The sequence below is a fragment of the Aotus nancymaae genome, unplaced genomic scaffold (genome assembly GCF_030222135.1).
Source record: "Aotus nancymaae isolate 86718 unplaced genomic scaffold, 86718_ANA_hifiasm-v0.15.2.pri h1tg000007l, whole genome shotgun sequence".
NCBI lineage: Eukaryota > Metazoa > Chordata > Mammalia > Primates > Aotidae > Aotus > Aotus nancymaae.
Genome location: NW_026988418.1, coordinates 17,244,028 through 17,267,444, shown reverse-complemented (window position 1 = coordinate 17,267,444; position 23,417 = coordinate 17,244,028). Strand labels below are relative to the sequence as shown.

The following is a 23,417-nucleotide window of genomic DNA, read 5'->3' as shown; positions in this document are numbered from 1 at the left end:
ATAAGATCAGAAACTTTTCCTGCAAACAGACCTTCAGCTTCTCCAGTGGGGGTGTGGGCTCTGGAGAGGAGGGTCTCCCTTTCCCACTTCTGCAGTTGGGGCACTCAGTATTTGGGGTGTCTCCTGGGTCCCCAGGAGTAGTCTGCTTCCTTCAGAGGGTCTGTGGGTCCTCTCAAGATTGCTGGTTTGCTCTTGCAGTTGATCTGGAGCTAAAAAATCACAACATGAGCTTCCGCAAGCTGCTCTTTCCGGAGCTGCAGTCTAGTCCTGCCTCTCATCTGCCATGATGATTGGTAGCCTCTTTGTTCCACTTTGATTTTTCTTTTTTTTTTTTTTTTTTTTTTTGCCAGTTTCCTCTTTTATTTTTTAAATTAAAACCATTTTTTTTTTAATGGAATGCTTCATGAATTTACATGTCATCCTTACTCAGGATGCTAATCTTCTCTGTATCATTCCAGTTTTAGTATATGTGCTGCCGAAGCAAGTACTAGTTACCTGTTTTAGCTATTCATTTTTTAAAAGTATCATTTGGATTTATTATGAGAGATAAGGAGGCAGCACAACACATGCCTAGCTGTCTGTGTCTGAACTGAGTAACAGATTCAAGTGACCAATCAGCAACAAACTTTGAGAGAATTGATGGGATTGGTCACAGATTATAGTGCGCCTCTGTTATCTACATATTGATTTGTGTACTGAAAAGTTAGAAGTGCTATATGCAGTTGCTTATAGTTAATATACCACAATAACTAGAGTTTGAACTGCATTGTTGGGGAACTGGTGTTTTTTAACTAAACCATGGCAACTGAAATGTATATATATGAGAACTGTGCAAAGCAAAGATTGCCTGTATTTATAAGTTACTCTCTTTTCCTACTCATTCCTTATCAGTCTAACATTTTGACTGAGGTCTTGGGGTCTATGTGGCCATGTCATTGACCTTATATTCTAAAGCTTGACTAAAACTTGTTTTATAACTTTTTATGTTCATAGCTTGATATTTTTTCCCCTCAGGCCATGTTCCCAAAGGTTGGATTAGCACTGCTATGAACCTTCACATAGATGAGTAAGTGATATATAAAATGTCTAATTTTAACTCTCTTTCCATCCTTTTAGATGTTTGCTATTTTCTAGATATTGTGTTTAGATTTTGCCTTTAACATTAAAAAAAATTATATTCATTTTTGAATACATACAGTTTATATGGTTTAAAATTCCAAAGATGACCAGGTGTGGTGGCTCACCTGTAATCCCAGTAATTTGGGATGCTGAGGTGGGCGAGTTACCTGAGGTCAGGAGTTTGAGACCAGCCTGACCAACATGGAGAAACCCCATCTCTACTAAAAATACAAAATTAGCCAGGCATGGTGGTACGCTCCTGTAATCCCAGCTACTTGGGAGGCTGAGGCAGGAGAATCACTTGAACCTGGGAGGCGGAAGTTGCAGTGAGCCAAGATCGTGCCATTGAACTTGATGGCACTTGAACTTGAGCCTGGGCAACAAGAGCAAAACTTCCTCTCAAAAAAAAAAAATAAAGATTCCAAAGGCTTATAAAAGAGTATAATTACCAGGACATGGTGGTACATGCCTATAGTCCCAGCTACTTCGGTGGTTGAGGCAGGAGGATCGCATGAGCCCAGGAGTTCAAGGATGCAGTGAGCTATAACTGTGCCACTGCACTCCAGCCTGGGCAGTAGAGCAAGACTCTGTTGCAAAGAAAAATAATAATAGTGGCCAGGTGTGGTGGCTCACACCTGTAATCCCAGCACTTTGGGAGGCCAAGGGGGGAGGATCACCTGAGGTCGGGAGTTCAAGACCAGTCTGACCAACATGGAGAAACTGTCTCTACTAAAAATACAAAAAATTAGCCGAGCATGGTGGCGCATGCCTGTAATACCAGCTACTTGGGAGGCTGAGGCAGGAAAATCGCTTGAAGCGGAGGTTGTGGTGAGCTGAGATCACGTCATGGCACTCTAGCCTGGGCAACAAGAGTGAAACTCCATCTCAAAAACAAAAAGAAAAATAATAGTAATTGGTTATAAAATGAAAAAGTCTCCTTCTCCTCTGTCTCTGTTCACCCAGTTCTCCCCAGAAGTAGGTAGTGATAATTGTTGTTGCTAGATGCAGCTTTTATACTATATAAAAGTAGATTTCTCGAGTTGCATGGACCAGGCCTCTGTTTGGTTTTTCTCCCCAATAATCATTCGTTCTCTGCTATCTCATGATACATACCAATGCTGTGGCATTATTCTAATTTAGCCTATGAGGAAACCAAAATTGAGCAAGGTCAGGTGATCAGTTGAAGGTCACAAGTGGCAGTCGAGTGACAGCACTGGCACATATTGTTCTCGTTATCCTCTATGCACTTTGCACATAAAGGTTTAATCTGTATTTGCAGAATAAAAGTCAGTTTCTCTCAGTGTTTGTTCTTATTGTGTATTCCCCTATGAGGGTTTTTGTATCATATATGGAATTCACTAACATCAGTTTTAGGGAGTGGGAATATTGACCTATTTGGCATTTAAGAGATACTATGGTTTCTCACTTTTCAAAGTTTCTAGGCAAAATTTAGTTTTGTCTTCTGCTTAATTGCTAGGTATGAAACCAAACACATGGGTCTATGTTATGTTAGCCTAGATTTGAAACTAGGTGACATGGAAAGAGAAAAATAATAATAGTATTTGATAGAAATTTAGCAATGCTTTATTCTTCCTTGCACTCAAAAAATGTTTTGTGTGTATGGCTGAGTGCCTGATATTCTGTCCTTTATGTCAGGGCCTCAGTAAATGTTAACTTAGAAGTTAAAAATAACTTCATTATTGGTTGACTCCCCCAGTGAATGTCAAGCACTGTGCTGGGCACTCCTAATGTAAGCTGTTTTAAATATTGTAATAGCCCTAAGCGGAAGAATGAAGAGAGTATGCCACTGTTATATGGATGAGGAAACTGAGGGTGGGATAGATTGAGTGATTTACCTAATCACAACACTTAGAAATGGCAGTCAGGTTTGAATCCTGGTCTTCACAATTGCTGCTTGTAGGATTATAATACCTTTGCTAATTGATCTATTCAAGATTTTGGAAAGATGGCAGCATTAGCTTTACGTAGCATTTTAACAGAGTGTCTTAAATTGCTTTAACATTATTTAGTTGCATGTGCTTTTAATGACTATGAATCTGTGGTTTATAAGGCATAAGGATAAGGCTGAAATCTGGTCCAGAAGAGGTAGTACTCATGTATAATGGTTTTGAGGTATTAGACTACAAAGCAACAATAATAAACTTTCATCCAGCTGCTTGTAGTGAGGCTTATAGGCTTAGCTCATTCTTCCTTTGTAGTAAATGTCAGTGAAGATTTGGAACACAAGAAACTAGTCCTGATTTAGGTCTTTGCTTCCCTTAAAGCTCCCTCATGCACCTCATAAGAAAGTATTAGGGAAAGAACTCTATAAGGGTACCAAAGGAGAGGAGGCTGTCAACATTGTTACTTAGAAATAGTATTTGTTTCTCAGTGTGGAGACTTAAGTGTGTTAATGTTTAGATTGCATTTTTCCTAGAGGATTAATAGTTACTTCTGCATTCACAGGCAGGTTCATAGGCCACTTGACACGGTGAGTGGCCTCTTAAACCTCTCATTACTCTACCATGTCTGGCTGTGTGGTGTCTTTCTCCTGACGACTTGGTATATCTCATGGATACTCTTCAAAATCTATGCCACGGAGGTATGTTTTTTGAAATGCTTGTTAATACTTTCGTGTTTTGGAGTGCACGGTTGATTTTTAGCAGAGCACACCGATCAGCACATCCAAAACCATTTCCATAAGTTAGTTTTTGGTCTCTCTTCTGAGACTATTGGAGTCATATCATTTGTAACCACCATTTATGTGGTATTTTTGTTTTTTTTTTCAGAGGAACACCGTGGATATTCACTTAATTTTTAGAAATTAAACTGAATGGACTGCCACTATGCTTTATTGACAGGCTAGTTGTCTTCTGGGGCTTTCCATTTCTCTGCTGAGTACATACTAAATGGACTTGTATTTTAAATTAATTTTCCATGCCATTGGCATAGCTACTATTACAATATTTAAATATGTGGCAATAAGATTTTTTTTTTTGAGATAGGGTCTTGTTCTGTCACCCAGGCTGGAGTGCAGTAGCCTGATCTTGGCTCACTGCAACCTCCGCCTCCCAGGTTCAAGTGATCCTCTCACCTCAGATTCCTGAGTAGCTGAGACTACAGGTGTTTGCCACCATGCCCGGCTAACTTTTTTTGTATCTTTAGTAGAGACTGGGTTTCACCATGTTGGCCAGGCTGGTCTTGAACTCCTGACCTCAAAGTGATCTGCCCTCAGTCTCTCAATGTACTGGGATTATAGTCATGAGCCACCGCACCCGGTCAATATATTTGTTTTGTGAAGGAAAGTTTTTTTTTTTTTAATTTTCCATAACATTCTTAGAGATGCACAGACATCTAACTTTGTTTTTTTTTTTCTTCACGTCTCCTTGAATTAGGAAAGTTTTAAAATTAAAGAAATTATTTTGGAAATTGAGGTGAGCTTCTGGATAATTCCCACAGAAATCTTTTTAAGTGATTGAGAATTACATTGTTTTTATTATCCTAGTGCTTGTCTTAGAAAATTAGTGATTTTGTTTTATTTTACCATCTCTGTAGGTTTGTATTCTTCAGTGGCTTCAGGGAATCCTTGTTTGTGAAATTGATTTTTATTCTTTAGAGCCAGAGGCTATTAAAGTTGGGAAGGTAACATTAAAAAAAATGGTGCGTTTGGGTTTATGTAACTTTAACCTGTCTTTGCAAGGAGCATTAAAGATGTCAATTTGGTTTTACTGTCTCTTTTTATAATGAGTTTTAATTTGTGTATGCTTATTGAGTGTAAGATGATCATGAAAATAATCATTTTTGGTTTTTATTTTTATTATATTTGATAGGCTCATGTGTTTCCTGTTCAACCACCATTTGCAGAAGGGTCAGATGAGTGCCTTCCGAAAGTGTTAAACAGCAATCCTCCACCCATCATAAAGGTACCAAAACTGTATTTCGTGTCTTCTAACAGTTATCTTTAACTTTATTCGATAAACTTCATATTTAGCATACATAAGTAGATGTATTTTTTGAGGGCCTATAATATTCTCTTACTGGGATGATAATAATCACTTACTTGCTAATGCTGTTTTTTTTTTTTCAATTTTCATTCAAAGTGACTAAAATGTAAGTGTACAATACAGTGTATGTGTATAAGCTAGTTAACTCTGTATTCAGAAACATACAAGCATATTTCCAAGCATGAAATATAATAATATGCAATCATATACATTAACCTCTCACAAACTATTCGTGATAGCAAAACAAAGTATTATTGATTTTTTATTCACTGGCTCAAAACATTTTTACTCTTGTAGTATTGGTTGGCTTTTGTGATCAAAGACAGTGCTTAGTAATGCATAGACATTTAGCAAACTCTCCTTAAATATGAATTACTGGTAATAATCATAAAACTAAACAATCAAAGAGTTTAAAGGTGTTGCAATGATTTTACAAATCAAGCTAAGTAAGCACAAATTGTTTAAGTTCAGATCGCAGTTTGAAAGTTTAAACTAGATCTACAATACGTGTGATCCTGTTAAAAGGTCCTTTAGAAAGGATTAAAAGAGGCTAAGTGTGGTGTTCCAGCACTTTGGGAGGCTGAGATGAAAGGATCACTTGAGCCTAGGAGTTCATCACCAACTTGGGAAACATAGGGAGACCTTATCTCAACAAAAATTAAAAATTAGTTGAGTGGCATGGTGGCACAAGCCTGTGGTCTCAGCCACTTGAGAGGCAGAGGCAGGTGCTTGAGCCCAAGAGTTGGAGGCTGCAGTGAGCTGTGATCCTGCCACTGCATTCCAGCCTGGGTGACAGAGTGAGACCCCATCTCTAAACAAACAAACAAAAATGTTAAAAGAAAGTACAGTCTAAAGAATTTATAAACAAAATAAGAAAATGAATTACTTTTAATTTTAATTATAACTAATTTGTTAGATAAAAATATTAGTTACTCATTTGGTTACTCATCAGATCTTTACTGGCACGTCAGTCTCTGCTAGTCGTTTCTGGTAGAATGATGAATAAGACAGCACAGCCTAGTGGGTCATGAATACATGAATACAGACACCCAAACTAATTAAAATGTATTGTGGCAAATACATTGGGACCTCTTATTCTGCTTGGGACCAATACAAGACTTCAGAGAGGGATGGTATCTTGAAGGATGAGTAAAGAGATTTGCCTGGGAAAAGATGAAGATTTTCAGTAAAGTGAAAAATAATAGGGTGGCCAGGTGTGGTGGCTCATGCCTGTAATCCCAGCATTTTGGGAGGCTGAGGCGGGCGGATCATTTGAGGTCAGGAGTTCGAGACCAGCCTGACCAACCCCATCTCTACTAAAAATACAAAAATCAGCTAGATGTGGTGGTGTGCACCTGTTGTCCCAGCTACTTGGGAGGCTGAGGCAGGAGAATTGCTTGAACCCAGGAGGCGGAGGTTGCAATGAGCCGAGATGGAGCCACTGCACTCCACCCTGGGCAACAGAGACTTTGTCTCAAAGAAAAATAGAAAAAATTAATAGGTATCATGTGCTAGGCACTGCTTTTGGATATGGTAGCAAGTAAGACATTGTTTTCTTGTGGGCCTTATAGTTTAATGGGTAGAATCAGATGAGACAAGTAAACATTCAGTTATAATACATGATGTTAGTGCCATGGTTGAGAGCTATGTGAGTGTATGTTTGTGTGAGGGAAGCCAGGGAAAGTTCCAGGAGGAAGTGATATTTCAATTTCCTATCTCAGAGCTGGGAAAGAGCATTGAAAGTTCTGTAGTTCCTTGTAGCTAGAACCTGTAGTAGATAGGGAGCGTAGAGGTAGGAAAGTTCTGGAAATCTAGAAAGGAAGTTTATGGTTCTGAGATTTTTGTGTGTGTGTGTGTGTGAAAAAGTTTAATTAATTTCCTCTTGGATATATAATGATGAACCCAATTAGTGAGATTTTATGTAGAGGTTAAAAAAATTAATACGTGTTTTTTCCCCCTTTTAGTATTTAGCCTTGCAGGACCTGATGTTGCTTTCTCAATATTCGCCTTCACGAAGACAAGAAGTTTTTAGCCTTAGCCAACCAGGTATTGCTAAAAGTAGTAGACCTGATTAGGCATGTGTGTGTGTAGAAAGTGATTCACTTAAAGTTTTTGGTGAGAAAGGTATATTTAATAAAATATACGTCAATGAGTCCATTAAATGAAGTATTAAATCTTATACAACTTAAGCATTTATTTCCTTCAGCTCCTTCATTTCCTTTACCTGAAGAAATTATGCAGTACATTGACAATTTTAGGGCAAAAAAATACAGCTTAAGAATTCTAAAAGTTTGGCAGGGCATAGTGGCTCATCCCTGTAATTACAGCACTTTGGGAGGCCAAGGTGGGTGGATCACTCGAGCTTAGGAGTTCGAGACCAGCCTGGGCAACATGGTGAGACCCTTTCTCTATAAAAAATTACCCCAGCATGGTGGGATGTGCCTGTAGTCCCAGCTACTTGGTGAGCTGAGGTGGGAGGATTGCTTGAGCCCCGGAGGTTGAGGCTGCAGTGAACCAAGATTGTACCCTTGCACTCCAGCCTGGGTGACAAAGTGAGATCTTGTCCCCCTCCCCACCCAGAAAAAGAATTCTAAAAGTTTTAATGCTACAAAGCATCTTAAAAATGAGGTGGTCTAATTTCTAGATGGGAGATCTAAGTCTCAGAGATTGGCTTAAATAAAGTTAATGTCAGAATTAGAATAAGAGTCCTGTCAGTTGGCTCCATGTACAGGACTCCTCCTTTTGCTATGCTACTCTGCCTCCCTTTAAAAAAAATTAGGAAGAAACTAGATTTGATGGTGACCCAAGGATGTTCTCGGCAGCTCGGAAACTTACCCACTGTTCTTGCCATGTTGTTCAAGGCTGCGACTTTGCCAGTTCTCTGCTTGTTTCTAGAAGGAAAACAGTCCAGTCCCAGGCATCAGTGGGAAACAGAGAACCTGGGTAGCTTTTCTTCTGGTTTTGTTTGTTTGTTTGTTTGTTTTTTTAAAGAGACAGAGTCTCACTTTGTCACCAGGCTGGAGTACAGTGTCATTATCACAGCTCACTGTAACTTCAAACTCCTGGACACATAGGATCCTCCTGCCCCAGCCTTTTGAATAGCTGGTATTATAGGTGCACACCCGGTGTGCGCCACCACACTTGGCTAATTTTTAAAATTTTTGTTGAAATGGGGTCTTGCTGTATTTCCCAGGCTGGTCTTGAACTCCTAGAGTCAGGTAGTTCTCCTGCCTTGGCCTCCCAAAGTGTTAGGATTACAGGTGTGAGTCAGTACACCCAATCAGCTTTTCATCTTCTTTTTAATAATCTCTTCATTATTTTGCCAAACTTTCCAATTACCAGATAAAATGCCAGATAATAAACCTTCTATAGTTAAATATTATATGGAAATACAACCCAGTTATATAAAAATATAATTGACTAGAACCACTCTCCTTTTAGTAGCATGGGAAGCTCAGAGCTGATACTGTGGAAAATTAACTATAACAATGCTTTTCTATCAGGTTTGAGTTAACATAGAAATTCTATACACTAAATGTTTTTTTTTAACCAGAGATTCAAGTAAACTGTAAAGGGGTGGCATTTGCTCTGCCAGAGAGTGTGCATTCTAGTACATGTTAAAATTTAACTGGCTGGGTGCAGCTTACGCCTGTAATACCAGCACTTTGGGAGACTGAGGCAGGAGGATCATCTGAGGTCAAGAGTTTCAACATGATGAAACTCCGTCTCTACCAAAAATTCAAAAATTAGCTGGGCGTGGTGGCACACGCCTATAATCCCAGCTACTCAGGAGGCTGAGGTGGAGAATTGCTTGAACCCTGGAGGCAGAGGTTGCAGTGACCTGAGATCCCACCACTGCACTCCACCCTGGGTGACAGAGTAAGACTCCATCACAAAAACAAAAAATTAATTGGTTATGCAGTTTCTAGTGTACCTGAATCACAGTGGAACAAAATATCCTGAGGCCTACAGATGGAGTATTGTGTGTGTGTGTTTGTAGGTTAAGTGGTATTCCTTCTGAGTTAGTTGTACAATGTGGGGAGTGTTTAAGGAGAGATCTAAGTGAAGAGGGAATGATCATTTGGCACACGGGATACAAAAACCAGTTTTCAGTAGACTTCTCTGCTATTAATGCATAATGAAGCATACTTGATTTTTATATAGTAACTCTAGGAGACAAAGGTCTTATCAAATGATAATGAGAAATAAGGGAATTTTAAAAAGAATGGGGACACAGTAGTTTAAGTTAAATAATAAGATAGTAGATCTGTAAGCTCTCTGAGTGTAAAGTGTGATCATTATTAATGAGCCATTCCCACAGGTATAACAGCAAATAGGGGCTGTTATATACATGAAAATATAAGGAATCCCAGGGGGTCAGACACAACAGTTTAGAGGTTACTGGGGACCATGGAGGTGCATCTCATTGGACATCCTAGTGTTCATTGTCCTAGTTCATTGTTCACAGTCATAGCAGTCTGTTTATTACTGCTGGTGAAGTAACCCTGGTCTTTCTCACTCAAGCTATGATCTAGTGTTTGGCTTTATTTTAGTGACCAATTTGAGAGTTTTTGTTTTGTTTTTCAGTGGCAAAATAGCAAGTTTTTGCTTGTAGACTTTTGGGAAACTTAATTCATCCAAGTATTTATTGAACTCCTGCTGTGTATTAGATGTCATGAGTATAAATAGTAGCTTAACTAAGGAAATTGGGTTATGATGCAAAACACAATGTGGAATTTCTTACTTTTTCCCTCACTTTGTGGGGAGAATATAAGATTATTTACATTTTAAAAGCTGGTGTTTGCACCTCCTAGGTGGACATCCCCACAATTGGACAGCCATTTCAAGGGAGTGTTTGAATCTTTTAAACGATATGACTCAGAAACTGGTTCTCTATCAAGAAGCTGCTGCTACGAATGGGAGAGTGTCTTCATCTTACCCAGTGGAACCTAAGAAATTTAGTTCTCCAGGTAACGCTTAGGACTACTAAGAGGAGAAAACACTTATATTTTATTTCCTAAGAAAGATGACCATAGTAGGCTGAGTGTTGTAGCTCATGCCTGTAATCCCAGCACTTTGGGAAGCCGAGGTGGGCAGATCACGAGGTCAAGAGATCGAGACCATCCTGGACAACATGGTGAAACCCCGTCTCTACTAAAACTACAAAAATTAGTGAAAATGGCTGAAACTGGCTGGGTGAGGACGGTGGTAAACCTGTGAGCACAGGCTTCATCTGAAGGGAGAAGCTCTTGGTTAGCCCTGCTCCATTGTTCTCATATGGGACTTTGGATCTGGTATGTGAACTTCCAGTCTTTTTTAAAAAGAGAAGCCTGAAGTCTAAAAAAAGTTTGGGGTGATACCTTTCAGTTTTTAAACACTGGCAACTAATCTTGATATTTAAAAATCACTATATGGACCAAAGCAAACTGATCTGGTTTCAAAGTCATTACTCTGGTGGAGCCATAGCCCCAAAACAGATAGATTACATATGAAAAATGATTTAAATAAATTCACAGATGTCAGATTTTGAAAGGTTTGAGAGTATCTCAGATGTTATCAACTTTCAGATCAGCATTCCTCTATTCAACAAATACTTATTGAATTCCTACTGCATACCAAGCAGTGTGCTAGAAGCCAGGGAATCACAGATGAAAAACACTCTTGGAACTGACCTTTTAGTGGAAGGCACACAAATAATGATGGAATATAATCGCCAAAAGGAAATCTGTCCAAAAGGAGTCTGATTGGGTAAGATGATGTTTGATGATGAAAGGAAGCCTTGTTTGCTACAAAAAAAAGTTTTTATATATAGTATAAAAGATTTTTATCCTATAGTGATATGGAGCCATTGGAGAATTTTGAATAGGCTAGTTCCATCAAATTAGCATGTTAGAAAGATCATTGTAATCCTGGATTGGGTAGATCACAAGTCTGACCAAATATGGAACATTCATTATTATAAATTTTTGTCATATACCATCACTAAGCAAAAATGTCTCTTATTTTGAGGAATAATTGTAAAACTCTTAATAAAACTCCAGTCTTAATTTTTAAATTGATTTTTCAAAGATTTCTAATTTCCACTGATTTTTAAAAAGTGATATGATGGGCCAGGCATGGTGACTTATGCCTGTAATTCCAGCACTTTGGGAGGCCGAGGCAGGCAGATCACTTGAGTTTAGGAGTTCGAGACCAGCCTGGCCAATATGGTGAAACCCCATCTCTACTAAAAATACAAAGGTTAACTGGCTTTGGTGTTGCACACCTATAGTCCCAGCTACTCAGGAGGCTGAGGCAGGAAAACCACTTAAACTTGGGAGATGGAGGTTGCAATGAGCTGAAATCATGCCATTGCACTCCAGCCTGGGTGACAGAGTGAGATTCCTTCCAAAAAAAAAAAAAAGTCATATAATAAAAATTTGGTACTTGTGATGTTTAATTTCTTACGGTGGTTTTATTAAGAAGATGGAATCCTAATGCAGTTTGTTTTTGTGGCTTGTGATGGAGTGGCAGGAAAAGTTCCTTTGTTTTTGCACAATAGACTCTATTGCTAAATTGAAGAGTTATAAGATGATTTTTGAAAAAGCTATTTACAGGTCAGATTTACAGATATTCTGGGCAAAAGAGCTGTTGGTATGACTTTTGTTGACTTGAAAGAACTTTGTGGCCAGGTGTATGACTCATGTCTAATTCTAGCACTTTGGGAGGCCAGTGCAGGAGGATTCCTTGAGCCCAGGAGTTCAAGACCAGCCTGGGAAACATGGCAAAACGATCTGTACAAAAAAAAAAATTAGCCAGGCATAGTAGCCTGTGCCTGTATTCGTAGCTTCTTAGAAAGCTGAGGCAGGAGGATCGCTGGAGCCCCAGAACTTAAGGCTGCAGTGAGCCGAGATTACGCCACTGTACTCCAGTCTGGGCTAGCAAGATCTTGCCTCAGAAAACAAAAAAAAGCAAAGAAAAAAACTCTGGGGAAAATGGGGTAAGGTTAACATTTTTCTTCCTGTACATGTTCACAATATAGATTTGGTATGTTCAGCCAACTAATACTTAAAATAGTAACGTAGTAAAACTGGATAGATTGTAATGCAGTAATTAAAGTTGCCATTCAGAAATAAAATGTGAATTGATGAGTTCATTCAAAATTGCTTAGAGTTAGAGAAACTGACCTTGAAGATGAAGATATTCATGGATGGGAGAAAAAAACAAGAGAGACTGTATCAATCTGACAGAAGACGATGCATAAAGCTCTTTGAGTGGAGCTTGAATTACAGTAATAAAATCTGGATCTTGACAATGTAATCCTAAATGGAAACAATCTACTGAGCTTTGGGTAAATGCATTAAACAAAAATTTGGTAGGTATAAAATCTGAGAGTGTTGCTGCTAGCCTGCTTGGATCAGGTTGCCTCTTCAGCACTCGATCTGTTCTTTTATAGAAGAAACTACTTTTCAAACACCAAAGTCTAGCCAGATGCCTCGGCCTTCAGTGCCACCATTAGTTAAAACATCACTGTTTTCTTCAAAATTATCTACACCTGATGTTGCGAGTCCCCCTGGGATCCCGTTTGGCTCTAGTGTAATGAATCGGATGGCTGGAATTTTTGATGTAAGCACCTGCTATGGGTCACCACAAAGTCCTCAGCTAATAAGAAGAGGGCCAAGATTATGGACATCTGCTTCTGGTGAGAACTATATATTTTCTAAGATTTTAAATGTCATAGTTGCAGAGGATCAGACAGCCTAAGTTCTTATCTTGCCTTCTTTTCTTTTTTAAAAATAGATCAACAAATGACTGAATTTTCTAAACCTTCTCCATCTACCTCTATTAGTGCTGAGGGTAAGACAGTGAGACAACCCAATGTGATTTATTCATGGATTCAGAATAAACGTGAACAGGTAGGATGATATAGTTATAGAATTTATATTTGTATGTAACATTGAGAACATTAAGGCTCTCACATGAGTAAGTCATCAGGAATAAGAAGGGTTTTTTTTTTAAATGCTTCATGTATTAAGTTGACTCAAATGAAACAGCCAATATTTGACTGGTTTGAGCAGTACACATTGTAATTTCATATGACTTGATTGACCTGATAACCTGTGAATTCTTTCATGTAAGAAGTATTTGACCTCTTTGTATATATGCAAGTTATGCTTTTAGGCACTGGGAAAAAAAGCAAAACAGGGTCCTTGCCCATATAATATTTACATTTGAGTAGGGGAAATCAATGAGTAAGAAAATGTATTATACTCTGTTTCTCTGAAATATAAAATATCCTTAATTGTAAATCTTATTTTATGTACTGTTGAGAAAAAAAGATGCCTTAAACCATGACATGCTATTGACTGTAAGATGCATATCAATAGGTCATATTCAAGATATGGAAAACATGCATAAGATGGAAGAAATTTGATATGTCTTAAGTCTTATCTAGAAAAATAGAGCAAGGAAGACAGAGAGTTCCTAGGGGAGAGAGTATCATTTTTTGTGGAGTGATAAGGGGAAGTCTCATTGATAAGGCAATGACTGATCACAGACCTGAAGGGAGGGCAGAGAGCAGCCCAATGCACCTGAGATGGGAATGGACTTTGCTTGTGTGAAGAACAGTGTGGATACCAGTGTGGCTGGAGCAGAGTGAGTGAGGGGAGAGTGGTAAGTGAGTGATAAGACCAGAGAAGTAGCAGGCACCCAGGGCTCACTGGGTCCATTGGCTGTAGTAAAGACTGGCTTCGCCTCTGAGTTGGATGGAAAGCCGCTGTATGGTCTTGCCTGCAAGAATGAATGATATGATGTAACTTACATTTCGAAAGTGCTGCTCTAGGGGCTGTGTTGGGACTAAACTCTTGCAAAGTAGGTGTGGAAGCCCAGAGTATCTGTGACCAGAGTGGTTGTGGTGGGGGCTGTAAGATGTGATCAAGGTCTAGGTATGTATTTTAAGGTAGATGGAACAGGATCAGCTTATGGTTTGGTTGTAGTATATACTAGAGAGAGCCAGTGTTGACTGATAAGGTTTTTTGCCTGAAGATCTGGAATAATATAGTTGCAATTTATTGAGTTGGAATTTACTGATGATTCTGGAGAAAGAGATTTGATAGAGGTGAGGGGAGGGAAATCAGGAGTTTGTTATGGACATGCAAATTTTGAGATACCTATGAGACAACCAGGTGAAAATACTATGAAAGTAGACATGTATCTGCAGTGTAGGGGAAAGTTCTGGGCTAGAAATGTAACTGGAAGTTTTCAGAGTATAGACAGTATTCCAGGCCATGAGACTTGATGCAAACTCTAATATAGATACAGAAGAGATCCAAGAAAGGGGCCCTCCAATGGCCAAAGGCCTGGGAGATGAAGAATAGCAATGGAGACTGAGGAGCAGCCTCTGAGGTGGGTAGAAAACCAAGAAAAGAAAGAGTTTCAAGGAGAAGGTGGGAGTGTCAGATGCTGTGGATGGATAGCATGGGACGGGAGCTAAGAATGAACTGTTGAGTTAGTAATGTGGAGGTCAGCTGAGTTTGACAAGAGCTGTCGGCTGGACTAGTTGCAGACAAAAGCCAGAATGCATGGGTTCAGGAGAGACTGGGAGACAAATTGGAGACCACAAGAAAAGCCACATTTTTCAAGGAGTTTGTTGTAAGTGGAACAGAAAAATAGGGCAGTAGCTGGGAGGAATTGAGGGGTCGTGGAACCTTTTTTTTTTTATTTTAAGATGGGTTCTTGGTCTGTCTGTTGCTCAGCCTGGAGTGCAGTGGTATTATGATCATGGCTACACTGCAGCCTTGAACTCCTGGGATCAAGTGATCCTCCCACTTCAGCCTCCTGTGTAGCTGAGACTACAGGTGCGTGCCACCATGCCTAACTAATTTTTTTTAATTTTTATTTTTTGTAGAGACACAGTCTTGCTATGTTGCCCAGGCTGATCTCAAACTCTTGGCTTCGAGCAGTCATCCTGCCTAAGCCTCATATATAGTTGGGAATTACAGGCATGAGCCACTGCGCTGGTCATGTTATTTTTTAATATGGGAGAAATTGTAACATGTTTGCAGATGGAATGACTGATTAAAGGGAATGAATAGTTAAAGGCATTTTATAAACTTCAGGATCCCATAGGGCTCTCTGTGCCATGAGTAGATACAGTGCCGCACAACTTTCTGGCCAACCAGACACTTGCTGCTTGCTGCAGCCCTCAGTGACTAGTCACGCAGCTTTGGGTGAGAGTACGGTAGGAGCGGATTCACTTTCAAGTTAGTTGGGTTAGCTATTAGTTGATACTAAGAATATTTTTCCCCCTGGGAATGTCAACTACTAGAAAACTACTTTGTGTCTTAAGATATTTTTTTTCCTGTAATCTCAGCACTTTTGGGATGCCAAGGAAGGAGCATTGCTTGAGCCTGAGAATTTGAGACCAGCATTGGCAACATGGCAAAACCCCATCTCTACTGAAAATACAAAAATTAGTTGGGCGTGCTGGCGCACTCCTATAGTCCTAGTTACTTTGGAGGCTGAGGTAGAAGAATCACCTGAGCCCAGAGGGCAGAGAGGTTGCAGTAAGCTGTGATGGTGCCACTGCACTCCAGCATCAGTGATAGAGTGAGACCCTAAAAAAAAAAAAAAAAGCTTTTTTTTTTTTCCTGTGAGAGAAACATACTTTTTTTTTTTTTTTTTTTTTTTGGTATTAAGAGGCTAAAGGGTAGGACAGTTACAGAGAATTGAGAAAGAATATGGTCTTAAAAAATATCTCCAGTCTGTAATCCTTGTACTTTGGGAGGCTGAGGTGAGAGGATTGCTTGAGCCCAGGAGTTCGAGACCAGCCTGGGCAAGATGGTGAGATCCCGTCTGTACAAAAAAATTTAAAAATTAACCGGGCATGGTGGTGTGTCTGTAGTCCCAGCTACTAAGGAGGCTAAGGTGGGAGGATCCATTGAGCCCAGGAATTTGAGGTGGCAGTGAACTATGATCATACCACTGCACTCCAGCCTGGGTGACAAAGTGAGAGACCCTGTTTATGAAATAAAATTAAAAAAAAAAAAGAATTTCACCAGAACCACTTAGAATTTTATTTTTTTATTTTTTTATGGCAGGGCTCTAATTTGGGGGTTAAACGTGTATACATGGGAATACAGTTGAGGTTAGTTGGCCCATCTTGGTTATCCAATTTATAGTACAAAGGTATTTAGTTACATGGTTTATTGTTTAAGTATTACTGTTCTTTGCCCACAAGATGTGAAGTGTTTTATTTTTTCATTTAAGTTAGTGTCAGGAAGAACTGGGAAAATGTGTTATATTTGAATAGAATTTAAAAGGTAAATGTGTTAATTCTTCCTTTTTTCCAACTCAGATTAAGAATTTCTTGTCAAAACGGGTGCTGATAATGTATTTTTTCAGTAAGGTAAGCATATGTGGTTATAGCATTGGGAATAGGGAGGGAGGAAATGAAATATGAAATGAAGTAGCAGATAGGATCTGACTTGTAAATATTTTATAGCTTAATCCTAGCAAGCCAGACCACTTTGCATAGTGCTTCACTGAACCTCTGTTTTAACAATAGCTGCCCTAGACTTACATCTCACTCAGTGGCTTCTGAGACTTGACTGTCTAGTTGCCTCTTGAGTCTCCTGGATGCTGGCAGGATTTGTGCTAATACGCAACATGGACCCTGTCCTGCTGCCTGGATCTTCACAAAGTGAACAAATCTGCGTGGCTGGTGCTTCTTGGCTCATGTCCTGCTAGCATCTTCGTGTTTGGTGTTCAAAAGAGAGATGATGATATCACAGATGTTAAATTTATGATGAATAAAAAGTTATAATTCAGACCACACATGAAATGACTTTCCACCTTGTGTATCAGCTGTTCCAGCTGCCACAGGAGAGTAAATCTCAGTTAAGAAGCTAAAGGTTCATTCTGTTTTTGCTGGCTATGGCTGTTGTGTCTTTATTTAATCCTTTGATGTGCAAAACCTTTGCCCCTATGCAGGGGAAAGAATTTTTGTTTTTAGCTTTTAAAATCTAGCCTCTCTTTCTGCAGATATTGCAGTATTATCTAATATCACACTCACTCCATTAATACCTTCAAGTGAAAGTTTATATTGGCATCTGTTATATTTATTATTTGAGAGTCATACTCTGGTGGAAAAAGAGATCTGAGCAAATCTGATAGAATATAGATAACACATAACACAGTCATTTCGGGGTCTTGAAACTGCTTTTCCACTATGGTGGAAGGGACGATCCACCCAACTAGCAGTTACCTTTACCAAAAAATAATACACCCTGGGCTACCCATTAGAAGAAGGTGTCTTGTCTTCCACCAGAAGGAAGAGGAGTTGTCTGAAGTTTTACTTCAGTGCTTGGTTTCAAAAGGAGGGGAAGATAACTCACCATGAGTGTCTTATGTGTGCCATACTCTGCTTTCACTTCAGTTCACTCATTAACTAACAGCATTCCTGTGAGATCTGTCTTTTTATCCTCATTTTACAGATAAGGAAACTTGAGGCTCATAGGAGTCAGGTAGCTAGCCTCAGGGCACAGAGATGGTAAGTGGCAGAACACATGGTGACCAAGATCTCCCATTTCCTCGCAAGTGAAAGGCTAATTTTGATCCCAGTTTTGCAAGTGGATCTATTTCATGATAAATTATAGATGCTGCTATTTGATGTTAACAAATATAACTTTAATAGGCTTGTTATATGGTACTTAATAGGCTTCATGGGTACATGACCAAAGACAACATTTAGATAGAAGGAAGAAATCCAATGTTTGATATCAGAGTAGGATGATTACAGTTAACAAAAATGTATTACACTCAGGTGATAGATACCCTAAATGCCATGACTTGATCATCATGCATTATATACATGTAACAAAATTTCACATGTACCCCATCAATTTGTACAAATAAAAACATTTTTAAAATGAAGGTTACGTGGTTTTGCTTTGAGTGGGTTGAAGGTAGACCTTTTAAGAGAGATAATAAGTAGGTAGTTTTTGTTGTTTTTGTTTTTTTGAGACAAAGTCTTGCTCTTTGCCCAGACTGGATTGCAGTGGCCCACTCTTGGCCCACTGCAATCTCTGCCTCCTGGGTTCAAGCAATTCTCCTGCCTCAGCCTCCCAGATAGCTGGGCCTACAGGTATGCACCACCACTCAGGCTAATTTTTTTGTATTTTTTAGTAGAGATGGGATTTCACTAGATTGGCCAGGTTGGTCTCGGACTCCTGACCTCCAGCGATTGGCCCACCTTGGCCTCCCAAAGTGCTGGCTCGGCTGTTTTTTTATTTTTATTTTTATTTTTAATTAACTTATTATTTTTGTTTGTTTGTTTGTTTGTTTTGAGATGGAGTTTTGCTCTTGTTGCCCAGGCTGGAGTGCAATGCTGCGATCTCTGCTCACTACAACCTCTGCCTCCTGGGTTCAAGCAGTTCTCTTGTCTCAGCTTCCCAAGTAGCTAGAACTTCAGGCATGCGCCACCGAGCCCAGCTAATTTTTATATTTTTAGTAGAGACAGGGTTTAGGCATGTTGGCCAGGCTGGCCTCAAACTCCTGATCTCAGGTGATCCACCCACCTTGACCTCCTAAAGTGCTGGGATTACAGGCATGAGCCACCACGCCCAGCTAGCCCAGGCTAGAATGCACTGGTGTGATCTCAGCTTGCTACAACCTCAACCTCCTGGATTCAAGCAGTTCTCCTGCCTCAGCCTCCTAAATAGCTGAGACTGTAGGCACATACCACCACACCCAACTAATTTTTGTATTTTTAGTAGAGATGGGGTTTCAGCAGGCTGGTCTCAAACTCCTGCCTCAGCCTCCCAAAGTGCTGGAATTACAGGCACAAGCCACCACACCCAGCCAAGTTTTTAAAAAAGAGTTTCTGTAACCATTCTCTTAAGTGATCTCTGTACTAATTCTGCGAGGTGGGTTGAGTGTATGTAGCTTTAAATTAGAAACTGAGGCACAGAGATTTAGAGACATGGCAAGGGTCACACAATGAGTTGATGGTAGAATGCTTTATTGTAGTTAAATGAGTAATTATCAAGTTAAATATAAAAATTTTAGATTTTAATTCTTGAGAGGCAGCTGTGAATTTTTTGTTATAGTCTACATATTTAATTAAAGGAAATAATGGATTTTTGCTCAGGGGAACTTACTTAAATGTTTTTGTTTTATTTGTAGCACCCAGAGGCCTCCATTCAGGCTGTTTTTTCAGATGCTCAAATGCACATTTGGGCATTAGAAGGTAAGCAATGACTGTGAACTGTAACTATGATTTTAATTGTCAGTTAAATATTGAAATATAATCCATGAAAGGTCAGTTCTGGTCCTTGATCTCAGTCTTTGAATTTACAGATACATTTTTATATCTTTGTTTTATATAGATCATTTTGAAAAATATATTTAGGTGTACTTTGATTTGGGCACAATTTTTTCTTGTACATAAGATGCTAAGCCTGGTTTTTGTTTTGTTTTGTTTTTCTTTCTTTGAGACAGGGTTTTGCTCTGTCATCCAGGCTGGAGTGCAGTGGTATGAGCATGGCTCACTGCATCCTTGACATCTTGGGCTCAAGCAATCTACCTCACCCTCCTGAGTAGCTGGGGCCACAGGTGCACGTCACCATACCCTGCTATTTTTCTTTTTGAAACAAATTTTTATAGAGACAAGGTTTTCAGGCTGGTATTAAACTCCTGGGCTCAAGTGATCTTCCTGCCTTGACCTCCCAGAGTGCTGAGATTACATGTGTGAGCTACCACACTTCGTCTTTTTTGTTTGTTTGTTTTAACAGATGGAGTCTTGCTGTGTCTCCCAGGCTGGAGTTCAATGGCATGATCATAGCTCACTGCAACCTTGAACTCCGGGGCTCACGCAGTCCTCCTGCCTCAGCTTCCTGAGTAGTTTGGATAACAGGTGCATGCCACCATGCCCAGCTCAGTTTTATATTTTTGTGTAGAGACAGGGTCTTGCTATGTTGACCAGGCTGTTGAGCCTGGATTCTTTTATCTTTCTCTACTTCAAAAAAGTGCAACAGATAGATTGTTTCTTATAGATATAGCCTTCTCAGTGCTTAAATGACTCTCAGAGGCCTTTCCTGACCATTCTCTGAAAAGTATCCTCCTCTCAATTATATGCCCTTTTCATATTTTTCTTTCTGGCACATATCATTACCCAATACTATATTAGAATTTTCTTCCTAATAGAATGTAAAGCCAGAAACTTTGTTATTTTATTCATAACTAATGCAGTTGAGTACTTTCTCAGTGTCTATTCCAATTTTTCCCCATTTTTTATTGTATTGCTCCTCTATTTTTTTTTTTTGAATTTTTAAGACAGTCCCACTCTGTTGACCAGGCTGGAGTGCAGTGGTGTGATCTTGGCTCACTGTGATCTCTGCTTCCTGGGCTCAAGTAATCCTCCTACCTCAGCCTCCTGGGTAGCTGGGACTGTGGGTTTATGGAGCCACACCTGGCTAATTTTATATTTTTTGTAGAGAAGGGGTTTCGCCACGTTGCCCAGGCTTGTCTCGAACTCTTGGGCTCAAGCGATCTGCCCGCCTCAGCCTCCCAGAGTGCTAGGATTACAGGTGTGAGCCACTGCGCCCAGCCTGTATTTTTATTTTCAGAATATTAATTCTTCTTAAAATAGATGTATTTCAAGTAGCTTTGCCTAATTTTGATTTACTTTTAACTTTTTCTTTCTTTTTCCCTTGAGGTCTGTCGCACTTAGTAGCAGCATCATATACAGAGGATAGATTTGGAGTTGTCCAGACTACACTACCAGCTATCCTTAATACTTTGCTGACGCTGCAAGAGGTAAGCAATCTGTGCGTTGGGAGGGGAGAGAGGTCATCCTCCCCTCCCACCCAGTGTTTTGTTTGTTTCCTATATATCACATTTATTAAGTGACAAAACATGTTGGAAGTTAAAATAATGATACTTTTTTACACTCAGGAAATTATAATCTAAAAGACAGAAAAGAGGCCGGGTGTGGCTCTCGCCTATAATGCTAGCGCTTTGGGAGGCCAAGGCTTGAGGTCGGGAGTCCGAGGTTGGGAGTTTGAGATCAGTGTAAGCAACATGGCAAGACTCAGTTTTTACAAAAAATAAAGAATTAGCTGGCTGTGGGGGTGTATGCCTGTAGCCCCAGCTATTCAGGGGCCAGGAGTTTGAGGCTGCAGTGAGCTATGATTTCCACCACTGCACTGCAGCCTGGGTAACAGAGTGAGACCCTGTCTCTATTTGAAAAAACAAAACTAAAAGATAGCATAGGAAGAGAAAACTTAATCTGCTTATAAAATTTTATAGAAACAGAAAAAGAAAGTATACTAAACTTGTAGGATATGCCTCTGGTATTAAACACATTGTTTAAGATATTAGAATTCTGTTCACTGATAAAAGTGAATCCTTACATGATTTGTAGCTACTGAAAGTGACCTGTAGTTATACGACCCATGCTGATAAGTGCCCTATTGGCTTGAGGCTCAAGAGCTGAGGCCAATAGATGCCTATCACCAGGCTTGGTGGCTAGTTTTAGTTAATAGGTTTTCTTAGTTCTAGACTTAAAGAAAGGCAAAAAATAAAACACATGCTTCCTACTTTGCAGTAGGCTTCTTTTTCTAACTTCAGGTTGCTTGGTACCTTTTATGTCACCTTATAATATTAGTTATGTGTCACATGACAGTTATAAAAAATAAGTGCTGGAAGCATTTAGAGATAGCATCTAGAGGCTGGGCATAGTGGCTTATACCTATAATTCCAACACCTTGGGAGGCCGAGGTAGGTGGATCACCTGAGCTCAGGAGTTCAAGACCAGTCTGGGCAACACAGTGACACCCTATCTCTATAAAAAAATGCAAAAATTAGCTGGGTGCAGTGGTGTGAGCCTTTAATCCCAGCTACTAGGGAGGCTGAGGCAAGAGAATTGCTTGAACCCAGGAGGCGGAGATTGCAGTGAGTGGAGATTGCACCACTGCACTCCACCCTAGGCCACAGAGCGAGACCTTGTCTCCAAAAAAAAAAGATAGTATCTGGTGGGTATAATATGCTTTCCATTGAACTAGGCTTGAATGATAACTGGTGCATCTGTTGGTCTTGGGAAACCATTTAAGATATGAAGAGAAGCCTGGGCAACGTGATGAAACTCCGTCTCTACAAACAGTTTTTAAAAAATTAATGGGTGTGGCTGGGGCCGTGACTCACGCCTGTAATCTCAGCACTTTGCGAGGCTGAAGTGGGCGGATCATGAGGTCAGGAGTTCAAGACCAGCCTGGCCAATATGGTGAAACCCCATCTCTCCTAAAAATACAAAAATTAGCTGGATGTGGTGGCGCGCACCTGTAGTCCCAGCCACTTGGGAGGCTGAGGCAGAAGAATCGCTTGAACCTGGGAGGCAGAGGTTGCAGTGAACCAAGATTGTGCCACTGCACTCCAGCCTGGGTGACAGAGCAAGACTTTGTCTCAAAAAAAAAAAAAAAAATTAGCAGGTGTGGTGGTGTGCACCTGTAGTCCCAACTACTTACGAGGCTGAGGCAGGAGAATCGCTGAACCTGGGAGGTAGAGGTTTTAGTGAGCCAAGATTGCGCCACTGCACGCCAGCCTGGGTGACAGAGTGAGACCCTGTCTCAAAAAAATAAAAGATGATGAAGAGAAAACATACTTCTCCATTTCTTTCTTCAAAACTCAATTCATTTTACCTATTAGAAAATCTTACTCATCAAAACCAGTGATTTTTTGCCTTGAGCATTTTTTGTGAGTACTTTCTCCTGTATGTTACTTGAGATGTGTGTGTCTGCATGATAGTTTGATTATTTGTACTCTTTCCCAGGTGACATTCTGTAAATAAATAGTTTCCTAGTATTTGCCCGTAGCTTCTAATACTTGGTTTATCTAACTGCACAATAGGATGACCATGATTTGGGCATATCTTTAATGCTCCTGATATTTTTATCACTGGCAGTGTAGTTAAAATAACAACAGTAGTACAGTGCTTATAGTCTACAGAGTAATTTATCATTATTTTATTTGCTCTTTATAGCTATCTTGTTAGGTAAGCAAGGTGGAAGTATTTTCATTCTTTTTTTTATAGGTGAAGGAGGCTTAGTAGTGCAGTGACTTACCTCAGATCTCACACACCATCTCCTAGGTAAAGGAGCTGGGACTAGAACCCAATTTGACTACAGGGCATTAGCAGTGCAGTAGACCCCAGAAAAAACTACAGATCCACATCCCTCCCCGGCTTTTTTTTTTTTTTTTTTTTTTGAGATAGAGTCTGTGCTTTGTTGCCCAGGCTGAAGTGCAGTGGTGTGATTTCTG

The 23,417-nt window shown here is 39.8% G+C and overlaps 1 protein-coding gene and 1 non-coding gene across 3 annotated transcripts in view; one reads left to right on the top strand and one right to left on the bottom strand.

Annotated features, from left to right (window-relative positions):
• The window catches only part of NDC1 (NDC1 transmembrane nucleoporin), a 66,067-nt gene that overhangs the window by 24,470 nt on the left and 18,180 nt on the right, over nt 1-23,417 (top strand). Inside the window, exons 7-16 of one of the 2 annotated variants that reach the window (XM_012442776.3) lie at nt 1,015-1,066; nt 3,586-3,610; nt 4,950-5,042; nt 7,088-7,169; nt 9,938-10,093; nt 12,559-12,804; nt 12,903-13,018; nt 16,459-16,509; nt 19,287-19,350; nt 20,818-20,918. In XM_012442776.3, coding sequence (XP_012298199.2) covers nt 1,015-1,066; nt 3,586-3,610; nt 4,950-5,042; nt 7,088-7,169; nt 9,938-10,093; nt 12,559-12,804; nt 12,903-13,018; nt 16,459-16,509; nt 19,287-19,350; nt 20,818-20,918 — 986 coding nt within the window. Of the gene's footprint in view, nt 1-1,014; nt 1,067-3,585; nt 3,722-4,949; nt 5,043-7,087; nt 7,170-9,937; nt 10,094-12,558; nt 12,805-12,902; nt 13,019-16,458; nt 16,510-19,286; nt 19,351-20,817; nt 20,919-23,417 lie in introns of both variants that reach the window. The other variant, XM_012442775.3, reaches the window with a different exon arrangement.
• LOC135273475 (U6 spliceosomal RNA) lies at nt 386-488 on the bottom strand. The gene has a single exon (XR_010341272.1). It is a non-coding gene; the product is annotated as a U6 spliceosomal RNA (small nuclear RNA).